Below are 12137 nucleotides of genomic sequence, written 5' to 3' on the forward strand. Positions count from 1 at the left end.
CAAGAGAGGAAGGAGAGTCAGCCACAGCAGCCGCTGTGACTGAAGCCAAGGATGAGGCAACCACCTCAGGAGTGGGAAGAAGGCCTTTCAAGGCCAACTTAACCTTCCTGTCCTTGATAGCACGTGGGTTAAAACCCGCGCATATAGAGCAGTCAGTATTTAGCCGGACAACGTCCAAGCACATTACAGAAAGAGTGTGGCCATCTGCCGAAGACATTTTATGGCCACACTCAGTGTACCTTTTGAACACAGGCTTATCAGACATGCTTCTATCCAGCCACTCAATCAAGATAAGGGAAAAAAGGAGAGAAAAAATACAAGTTTTCCCACTCAAACCACTCACCACACACTCAAGTCACACAGAACACACTGAGGGGGGAAGGGAAGCAAAGCACACTAACCAACTAATGCTAAACTACAACAAAGGTTCAATTTCATGACGCACAAGTGAGGAGAGGAGAAGAGGGAACCTACACTAAAACACTATACTAACATTTTAGAGAAAAAAGCTGCTTAAAAGCAGAAAAACACCCACTCACTACTTGGAGCTCAGGAGATCACGATGCTTCAGCAAGCCACGCCAAACGAGATCTGAGGGTTGGAAGGTAGTGGAGGTATATTACGGGTAAGGGGAGGAGCTTGGAGCTCGGAGCAGATGCTAGTGAGATTGCCGGCTTGGATCCGATACGGATCCGGTATCCCAGAGGTTGAAGACCAAATGAAGTAAACTACGTCAGATGAATAATATTTTCAAGACATGAATACAAGCTGAACAGTGCACATCAACAAACAGACAAGGGAGTTCGATTTCAGCAGAATAACTGCTGAAATCTTTAAAGTACCAAACAGTTACCTCTGTTCCATAGTAATGGGCTCACAATTTAGTTGCCCTCATTTTGAACTATAATTGGGAAATGGAGCAGGATACAGTTTACTCATGACACTATGTACAAATGCAAAAAAAGGTAAACACAGGCCTTGCAGAAATCCATGTTTTTTGCTTACTCTCACTTCTAACTTATCTATACTGCACAAACAGCCACTTGTGCTTTATTATGCCCCCATCAGTTACGAAGCCCTCAGCTACTATGCTCATTTCTGAAGTTGACAACATTAAACAAGCTATTATTAAAATTGTTTCGTTTCTCTGAAATAAGACTAGTATAAATAATGGCAGCAACTCAACTCGGCAGCAAAATAATTCACTATTCCCTTGTTAAAATGAAAGAAATTCATGCAGTAACTTTGAACAGTTTTAAAATAATAATTTAACATTTGTTAACTAATATAAATCCTCCTAAACTGCTTGACTTTATTTTAGGATTTGTATAACAGCACAAACATCACAAAGTATATAAATATACTGGTAATTTGAATGGCAAGCGACTAGTCAGTCATTTGTAAGATTTTTTTCCCTTAAAGGAACAGTTAACTAACTAGAGCAAGAATTGTGACATCTTGTTTCACTACTTCCTTAATGATTGTCTCCTTAGCTTAATTCAGCCCATGCAGGCATCAACTGAAAGTGTTGCTCTTAATAAGGACTAATAACCTTTGGCTGTCTTTTCAAACATTTTTAGGTTACACACACACACACACACACACACACACACACACACAGCGAGTACAAAGAAGTACCAAAGCTGTCATTACATAACGTGCAAAAGTCAAAGCCAAAATAGTAAAACATTATTATGAACTCAAGTTTGTACTTCACAGAATTTAACCACAATGTAAACAATTACATCCCTTTTAACCAACGGGGACAACAATACTGTTGTTCTGGTGCTGTCAAAAAGAGCACCAGTGATTTGCTATCCAGCTAAAACCGGGGGAGGTGGAGAATATAAAGCCACCAAGCCTCATAAGAGGCCCAAATCCAAACAAAATAAAGTTTCACCAGCACCTTACTGCAGAACCCCCCCTCATGATAGTACAAGAAGTTAATGACTCATTACCCACTGCACTACAATACAGACACCCTGAAAAGAATGCAGATCAATTAGGAGTGCAAATTATAAACATTTGTCACTACACCTGACCTATTCTTCAGCACAGACCAATATGGTAATGCTGGCTAATCACCCCTTTTCTTTTTGTTGTATGAGTTATAAAAACAAATATGAAAGCTTACATCTTCAAAATAACCTTCAGTTTTAGGGAGGGAACCTAAGCTACTGATAACAGTAGTTGACATAATGTATGCATGCAATCAGTCTGTCTTTTGTCTTGCTTGTTAATTTAAAATTCCTTGCTCAGTACATTAACTAATCCTGTGACATAACACTTTAAGCTCAGCTTTTTCCTTCATGTGATGAAATGACATTATTTCTCCTGTTTTCTTCCATGAAACATGATATGTTCTGTCTAATCAAATCCTTTCCGTAAAGTTTTCTGGAAAAACTCCTCTGTGTTTGCTGAAGTCTTTATCCTGGATCCAGTCGCTCTCCTTTATGCCCATCAGCCATCCCTCATCCTATAGAGTAAAAAAGTCAAAAACATGAGCAACCTTTCATAAATACACATTTGTTTTTGTAACATTCATTATTTGTTTCATTTTTTATTTGTACCAGATTTGTAGGTTAAAGAGTACAGATGCAGTAAAACAGAAGTAATAAAACAGAATAAGTATAGGATAACCTTAAAAACCTTGTATTACAATAATTACATTATAATAAGAAAAAGGTGAAATATGCATAACTAGTGTCATGTACAGCATTTTTATGTTTGACCAGAAGCAAACAGCCAAGGCAGCTAGCCGTCTTTGTTATATAACAAGTTGAATCCTCGAGGCTCTGCAGATTATTAGACAGTTATAATGGTACCATCTAGCCACAGGATACCATGAGGCATCAGGAATAATAAACAGCAGCATTTAATGAGTATCACAAACCACTATATATTAAGCTAGCTTATCCAGCATGAATTGTGTGCAACTGAATTTACTGCATGAGCTCGTCCGTGCCTCAGGGTTTCTGACACTGTTTACTATCACCCCTGAGAAAGATAAGAGCACTGACAAAGTAGTAAATAACAAACACCTTTTCCTTTTTCAAGTACCATCAGTTATCTACACTAAGTGGATACCTATAAACCAATGTTAATTTTTTTTGTTAATTTGCCAATGTGGCTGCAGATAGAAGGGAGGCAGCTGTATGGGTCAAGAAGTGAAGAATATGAAGGCCAATGTGGCTGTGGATAGGAGGGAGGCAGCGGTATGGGTTAAAAAGTGAAGAAGATGAATGCCAATATGGCTGCTGACAAGAGGGAGGCAGTTGTATGGGTCAAAAAGTGAAGAAGATAAAGGCCAATGTGGTTGCGGGTAGAACAGAGGCAATGGTATGGGTCAAAAAGTGAAGAAGATGAACATCAATATGGCTGCAGATAGGAGAGAGGCAATGGTATAGGTCAAGAAGTGAAGAAGATGAACACCAATGTGGCTGTGGATAGGCAGAAGCAGCGGTATGGGTCAAAAAGTAAAGAAGATGAATGCCAATATGGCTGCAGATAGGAGGGAGGCAGTGATATGCGTCAAAAAGTGAAGAAGATGAAGGCCAATGTGGCTGCTGATACGACAGAGGCAGTGGTATTGGTCAAAAAGTGAAGAAGATGAATATCAATGTGGCTACAGACAGGACAGACGCAGTTGTATGGGTCAAAAAGTCAAGAAGATGAAGGCAATGTGGCTGCAGATAGCAGAGAGGCAGTGATGTGGGTCAAGAAGTGAAGAAGATGAATGGCAATGAGGCTGCTGATAGGAGAGAGAGGCAGTGGTATGGGCCAAAAAGTGAAGATGATGAAGGTCAATGTGGGGACAATCACTAGGAGAATTAAGAGTTAAGGCAAATGAGAAAGGAGAGACTAGATTACAGCAATCAAGGTCTCAGAGATTAATCTTTATAATACAGGCGCTCAACAAAGGGGAATATAAACATATCGTGGTACATGCAGGCACCAAGGACTTCTTAAAAGTGACATCTGAAGTTGTAGGAAGTGAAAGAGACACAGAGATGTCAGGACACATGCTACCTGTGCTGGCAGCAAACACACTGTGGAAAGACAACTACAAAATAAGACAACTGGCTGTGGCAGCTGACAAGAGAGAGGGATGTGGACTGGTAGGAGAAATAGAGGGAGTTATGGAAAATAGCCAACCTATCCTACAGACATGGGCATTTTAATATCTTAATAAAATTTGAGCTTTAGTGCCAGAAAGTGTGGCTTCTTTCAGTGGTGAACTTTGCTACTTAACAGAGAAGTGTTTAATAAACAGGTTCCATCTTATCTCAACAGAAATATCAGTGCTAAAAAGTGCATCTCAACAAATGCATTCTAAGCTAGCAGAGTGTCATATGAAAAAGAAAAGAAAAGTAAGGTAGGTATTCGTGTAGTACATAAATGGGGAATTCCATTACTACCCTATCATCTATTAAATGGAACTTCCTAAAATTCCTCCCCTTAGACGATGCTGTAACTGAATTCAATGCAACTTTTCTTAACTTCCTAAATAGCCTTGCACCTCCTAGAGGGAAAGGAATGCAAACAAATAATGTAATTTGGCTATCCAAAAAGAGTAAAATGCTAATGCAGGACAGGGAAAAAGCATGGAAAGAATGGCAAAAATATAAAGCACCTCAGTATCTTGAAAATTTTGGAATGCTTCGCAATGGTACTAAAAAGCAAATAAATGAAGACAACAAACTACACTATAATAACTTTCAAAATAATGCTAAATAGAACCCTAAAAAAATTGTGGACATCCATTAAAAACATCTTACAACCCTGCCAAAAATTCAACCCAAACCCCTCCCCCCATAACTCACCCCTCGAAACTGCAATACAGTTCAACCCTTATTTTGTAGATAATATAGCATCTCTAACAAAGGATTCCTGAACATCTAATCCCAACCCTGCCCAACAGCCACATATCACCACCTCCACTTTCACCTTCAAACCTCTGTCCACATCCTATATAAAACAACTCTTAAACCTTAAACTCTGCTCTTTTTCAGCTGATGACCTTTCAAGTGAGTACCTAAAAGTAGCAGTCAGCAGCATTCCCTTTCCTGTCTCAATCCTTGTAAATAGGTCAACCCAGGAATTCCACATTCCCTCTGTCTGGAAAAAAATCACACATTATCCCTGTGCACAAAGGAGGAAATTCAACAGACATTAATAACACTAGACCTACAGCAATCTTATCTCTCCTCACCAAAATACTTAAGAAATGTATTCAAAAACAGTTGCTAGACTATCTCTTGCAGGAAGATCTCTTATTCCCTACACAACACGGCTTCTATCCTTCACATAGTACTAAGCTCTGCCATTCTATTCTATATAGATACTGTTAATAAATCTAGAAATAATGGCAGACTTGTCTCTTCCTTATTTCTAGATTTGTCTAAAACTTTCAACATTGTTTGTTAAAGCAAACTTCTACTTCAAATCTCACTAGATCTCTCTCAGCCCACCCTTCTGTCATTCAAAAGTTATTTATCCTCAGTCAGTAAAATGGCACTCTACACTCTCTCCTTACTTCTCAGTCACCACCAGTGTACCACAAGGCTCTATCCTTGGTCCCTTCTTTAACATTTTCACCAACACCCTTAATACTTCCACACAACAGACCACCATAATGCAATATGCAGATGATTCCACTGTCATTTCCACATGTGACAACATGGTATACCTCCAAAAAATTACTCAGCAAGCTTTAACAGCCACTGAAACAAGGCTTCATAACTCACAACTCATCCTCAACCCAAAAAAGACCAAACCACTACTATTTTTCCCCAAACCCCTCTCTCTCATGAAAAAAATATAAAGTCCTCTTTCCCTTGATAATACAACCACTGAAGTCACTTCTCATAGCAAACTATAGGGGTGATAGTTGACGACAATCTTACATTTGACCTGCATATACAAAACTGCATAAGAAAAACTCATCAAAAACTAGGAATGCTTTACAGAGCCAAAAACTTTCTCACTGGCGCAACTAAAACTACATTTTTCACTACTTATCTCCTACTGAGTATTCTTTATGGCGCTTCCATCCTTCCTAACATTCAGGCTATACAAAAATTAAAACTTGAGCAACACTATAACAAAGTTGCTAAATTTGCAGCACATGCCCCTTTCAGGACTCACCACTATACAGCACTAAAAAGCCTAAATTGGTTAGAACTGTCACATCAACTAACATATACACTTCTTACCACCTATAAAATTATCCAGCATCTGTCTGCCTGTCCAGCACTAGAAAAACATTCTACACAACTATGTTCCCAGTCGGTCACTGTGGTCTAGTGACCAAAAACTCATATCTATCTACAAACCTAACAAATGTGATGGGCATTTCCTGTACTTGTACAAGCTTTCCAAGGCTTGGAACTCCTTACCTGTATCTATCAGGTCTATACCCTCCCTCCCATCTTTCAAAATGTACAGTTTTGTACCTACCATAAATGTAGATGTTCGAGTGTATACCCTGCTGCAGTCATCACACTTGAGTTATCCTGTCGTCAGGTGGTCCCGCAGTTGGCCTGAATTCCAAAGTCTTGGTCCGGCGTTGGTTGCTGTCGCTTCTTCCCTGACGTCAGTGCGCCAAGGGTATATAAGAGGCATCCGACGCCATTTTCTTCAGTTTTTCTTGCTCCAGATGTCAGGTGCCCCCCCAAACGATGGTCAGTAGATAGTACCAATAATAAAAGTTTAACACAAACAAAACAACCCTCCAGCTATAAGCAAATACACCACAAAGGTTGTATCAGATTTTAAGGTATTGAAAGGTTTTAGTTAGGTCAGAGGGGATGGAGGGAGGGTAACCTGGACTGCAGCAGGGTATACACTCGAACATCTACATTTATGGTAGGTACAAAACTGTACTATGTTCATCGTGTTACCCTGCTGCAGTCATCACACTTGGGTAGAATCCCAAAGCTAAGGATTGGAGGTGGAGTCAAACAGGGTTAGAGGAGGCTAGAAGGCCCTGCAAAACTGCAGTGGCGAAGCCAGCTCTAGTCTTAGAGTAAAGTGATAAGTGGTAGTGTTTGGTGAAGGTGTGCTGAACTCCAAGTTGCAGCTTCCAGAATATCCTTGGTTGGCACCCCCCTGAGAAAGGCTGTAGATGTAGCTGCTGCCCTGGTGGAGTGGGGCCTTATGCTTGCAGGAACTGGTTTTCCATGACGGGTGTAGCAAAAACGTATGCAATGTCCTATCCATTTGGAAATGGTCTGTTTTGAGACAGCCTTTCCTTGTGATGCTGTAGCATAGGATACAAAAAGTTGGTCAGATTTTCTGAAAGCCTTAGTTTTATCCAAGTAGTAACGTAGTTGCCTGTGAATGTCCAAGGAATGCAGGAGTCTTTCTCCTTTGTTCTGTGGATTTGGAAAGAAGGTGGGTAAGTGGATGGTTTGATTTAGAGCCACACTGGATACCACCTTTGGCATAAAGGAGGGGTTAGTTCGTAGAGAAACTCTGTCTTTATGAAAAATGAGGAAAGGCTCTACTGCCATTAGTGCCTGTAGCGCTGAGACTCTTCTGGCTGAAGTAATTGCTAGCAGCAGGGCAGTCTTCCATGATATAAACTTTAAGTCAGCTGAGAAGGCTGGCTCAAAAGGTGGCAGCGTAAGTTTTTCCAGAACAAAATTGAGGTCCCAAGTTGGTGTTGGTGCTCTCCTGGGAGGCCTACTGTTTTTTGCCCCTCTGAGATACTGCCTTAGAAGTGGATGTGAAAATAAGGGAGGATCCGTGTTGTAGTGAGCTGAAATAGCTGAGGCGTGGATTTTAATAGATGAAAAAGAAAGTCCTTTGTGTAACATCTCAGTTAAATATTGTAGAATCTGAGGTATGTCCGGCTGAAGGGCATTTTGGCCTTTAGCTTGGTTCCAGGCGCAAAATCTTTTCCATTTGTCTGAGTAGGCTTTCCTGGTGCTGGGCCTCCTCACCTCCAGAATGACATCCATAACAGCTTGTGAAAGAGGGGCTGGCTGGTTGCTTAGGTGATTTGTCATGCAGCCAGATTTAAAGTTTTGAGCTGGCTGTGTAGAATCTGACTGCCTTGCTGTGTGAGCAGATGAGGAATTTGTGGTAAAATCCATGGTGGGCCCTGGGCCATGTTCCTTAGTAGTGGGTACCAGTGCTGGCGTGGCCAGTCCGGGGCAATGAGTATCATTTGAGGTCTCTTCATCCTGACTTTCAGCAGCAACTTTGTGAGAAGGGGCAATGGAGGAAAGGCATATACTGTCAGCATTTTCCAACTGAATGAGAGTGCGTCCACTTTCCAAGCTTGATGGTGAAATGTCCTTGTGCAAAATTTTGATAGCTGATAGTTTTGGGGGTTGGAAAACAGGTCTATGTCTGGGCGCTCCCATTTTTGAGTTATCATTGCAAATACTTGTGGATCCAGTTTCCACTCGTGGGGATCCATGATGTTTTTGCTTAGGTCGTCTGCCAATGTGTTCTTTTTTTCCTGGCAGGAATTGAGCTTGTAATTGAACTTGGTAAGCCAGTGCTATGTTCCACAAGGTCATTGCTTGCCTGCATAGAGGGTAGGAGTGTGTACCCCCTTGTTTGTTTATGTACCACATTACTGTGGTGTTGTCTGTCCTTATTATAAGCTGCCCTGAATGTAAGAGGTCCTTGAAGGCTGTCAGAGCATTCTGCACAGCTAGCATTTCTTTTTGATTGATGGGCAGATTCCTTTGATCTGCAGTCCATATGCCTTGAACGCACCGTCCTGCCATGTGCGCCCCCCAGGCATAGTCCGATGCATCTGTTGTCATAGTTTGCCTGGCTGGGGGTAAGGTGAAAGGCTGACCCTTGTTGAGGTGACATGCCTGTGACCACCATGGAAACTCCTGTTGAAGGCAGGGAATGAGAGGTATCATTGTTTCCAAGCTGTGGCTGTGTTGAGTCCATACGCTTTTCAGGTACCATTGTAATTTCCTCATATGCAGTTTTGCAAATGGTATTAGTAGTATGCAACATGCCATGAAGCCCAAGGCCTGCAGAATTTTTCTTGCAGGGAGTTGGGTCTTTGCTGCTATTATTTTGAAGTACTGAGTTAGTTGTAGTTGTTTGTCTGGCATCAGATAAGCCATCTGGGCCATTGTATTCAAGCTGGCACCCAGGAATGTCATATTTTGTGAGGGCACTAGTTTTGATTTCTTTTCGTTTACTGTGTACCCCAGGCAACTTAGAAGGTGATTTACAAAAGTCAGATGTTGTAAGAGAATGTCCTTGCTTTCTGCTTGGATGAGGCAGTCATCCAGGTATGGGTATATTTGAATTCCTCTTTGTCTGCAGTATGCAATTACTGGTGCCAGGCATTTTGTGAAGACCCTGGGTGCAGTAGATAAGCCAAAGGGCAGTGCAGAGAATTGGTAATGGGTTGAACCTGCAATGAAATAGAGGTATATTCTGCAATTTTGTCTGATAGGGACATGCAGTTATGCCTCCTTGAGGTCCAACGTTACTAGCCAAGCTTTATTGCCCAACATGGGAAGAAGGTGCTGTAGTGTTAGCATCTTGAATTTGGGTACGTGCAAGAAGGTGTTTAGAATTGAAAGGTCCAGAATGGGTCTCCAAGCATTGTCCTTTCTGGGGACTAGAAAGAGCCTTGAGTAAAATCCTTGGCCTTGCTCCTGTGTAGGTACCAATTGAATGGCTCTCATGTCCATGAGAGCTGTAATTTGTTTTTGTGCCTCTGCCCATTGATTTTGTAGCAAGTTTGGCATTCCTTTTATCCTTGGCAAAGTGTGGAAATGAAATCTGTATCCTTGTGAGATAATGTCTAGGACCCATTTGTCCTTTGTGACGATGCGTCAGTTGTCTGTAAAAAAAATGCTAATTTTCCTCCCAAGGGAGCTGCCAAGAGAGCTTTGCTTGGCAGTTTGAGGTTTAAGTCATTGTGTTTGTCTTCTAGTAGTTTGGGACATGTCTTCTCCTCCCTTCTGTGTTGCAGTGCCCCATTGGCGAGGTTTGTAAGGGATTTGTGCTTGTTCTCTGCCCCTTGGGCGTCTGTATTTACCCCTCCGTGGTCTGTCAGAAGCTGGAAAGGACCAGTTTTTTGCTGGCCAAATTCTGCTGAAGCATGGGGGTTGTACCTGTAAGAAATCTTTGACCGTCTGCATAGATTTTGCCTTATCCTCCATTTTCTTTAAAATCTCTTCTGCTTTAACCCTAAATAAGACATCCTGCTGTAAGGGTGCATCTAGTAACTTTGCTTTAACATGATCAGACAGAGTTTGTTCCTTTAACCAAGCATGCCTACGTATAACAGACCCAGTAACAGCTGCTCTACAGGAAACTTCCAAGGAATCAAATCCACATTGTAAAGTATGTTTGCCCACCTGTTCAGCTGCATGCAACAGATCCTGCATTTCCTTGAATTCAGACTGTTGAGGGTGAGTGCTCATCTTTTGTTTTATTTGAGACATTAGGAATTGCTGGTATTTCAGCATGTGAAATTGACAATTTAGTGCTCTCATAGCTAGAGTAGCTGAGGTGTAAACCTTCTTCCCCTACCTATCTAGTGCTCTGGAGTCCCTTTCAGAGGGTACAGGATTTTTAGCCATAGAAGCCTTAGCCCCTTTGGGACCCTGGGAGATTGTCTCTGGGTCAGCAACAGGGCTTTTGTAAAGGAATTTGTGTGAGTCAGGCACTCTATAATATCTATCTGGTTTGGCTGGAGCAGGAGGCAGAGAATCTGGATTTAAACTAGATTCTAAGTAAACATCATCCACAATGTCTAAAACTGGAGGGATAGCAAGTGGTCTGTGCTGGGGGAGTAAAAGAAACTCTCGGAGCCTTTTCTTTGAGTCGGAGTAGTCCTGACCTTCCCAGTGGAAATGTTCCCTCATGGTATGTAAGGTTTCCCCAAAGGAATAGTCTTCAGGGGGAGAAGCTGAGGGAATGGAATCTTCAGCATCAGAATCTTCATAAGGGGGAAAGGAGTAATCCTGTTCCTCAAAGGAGCCTGATGAAATAGACACTTGGTCAGAGGAGGCATAATCCTCCTCTTGTCTAGGCCTTTTGTCTTGGGGGGGTTTGGAACCCCTGATTAAAGAAATCAAATCTTCAGCCATTTTAAGCATCTGTTTCTTAGGCATGGGGCCTTGAACTGGAGACTGATGTGCAGTCTTTTTTGGTTTTAGAGGAGTCTTAAGCTTAGCATAAGATTTTATGGTGAGAGTAGTCAGTCTGAAGACACCTTCTGTAACCGAAGGTGTTTCCGCAGCACCGGCTTCTCCTTCTGCAATGTTGTCGGTAGGGTCTAAAGAAAATGGCTGCGTCGGCCTAGAACTCTCTGCTTGAGAATCCGAAGCGGTCTGGGGTTCCAATTCTGCGGTTGCCAGGGGCTGCGTAGGCACCTCACTGAAAACCGGAGAACCGGCAACCAGCCCAGCTGAGGCCTCGGAGTCTGGCTTGGATCTAGGCTGCCTGTCTTTATCTTTGCGTTTTTTATGCACGCCGGTAGTCGGTTGCTCCAACGGCATAGTGTAATTAAATTTTCTACCGTAGTGCCGTGCGAAATCAAAGCGTCGCTTTATAGTTCACTTATTGAACCTAGCACAAAACCGACAACCAGTGACGTCGTGGTCTGGGCCTAGGCAAGGTATACAATAAGAATGAAAGTCCTTATGAGGTATTTGTTTCCCACAAGAAATGCAATTGTTAACTTTTTCTGACATCAGACTGAGGCAAGAAAAGGTTCCCCAACGGGGTACTTAGCTTTGAAGACTTCGGACTGAAATTCGATTCGAAAATCTCAGGTGTCGGCCGACTGGCACTTGCGAACTGCTTCTGCTTCGGGCACTGCACGGCAAGAAAGACTGAAGAAAATGGCGTCGGATGCCTCTTATATACCCCTGGCGCACTGACGTCAGGGAAGAAGTGACAGCAACCGACGCTGGACCAAGACTTTGGAATTCAGGCCGACTGCGGGACCGCCTGACGACAGGGTAACCCAAGTGTGATAACTGCAGCAGGGTAACACGATGAACATCCTCTGTTCTTGCTCAAATCCTGGATAAAAAATATTCCTAATGTGAGCAGGTATCTTTTCATTCCTTATACTTCCTTACTCTCCCTTCTTCAATTACTTCCTTACTGCTATCTATTTCTCTCACCAGACT

At 42.1% G+C, this 12137-nt stretch overlaps 1 protein-coding gene across 4 annotated transcripts in view; it reads right to left on the minus strand.

Moving 5' to 3' along the window:
• Positions 1-1292: 1292 nt before the first annotated feature.
• BIN1 (bridging integrator 1) overlaps positions 1293-12137 on the minus strand; it is a 2421789-nt gene continuing 2410944 nt past the window's right edge. For all 4 annotated transcript variants that reach the window (XM_044060666.1, XM_044060667.1, XM_044060664.1 and 1 more), the window contains one exon: positions 1293-2476. In XM_044060666.1, coding sequence (XP_043916601.1) covers positions 2372-2476 — 105 coding nt within the window. In that variant the 3' untranslated portion in view covers positions 1293-2371. The remainder of the gene's footprint in view (positions 2477-12137) is intronic.

Source organism: Protopterus annectens, chromosome 2.part0, assembly GCF_019279795.1.
Source record: "Protopterus annectens isolate FY-2018-M chromosome 2.part0, PAN1.0, whole genome shotgun sequence".
NCBI lineage: Eukaryota > Metazoa > Chordata > Ceratodontiformes > Protopteridae > Protopterus > Protopterus annectens.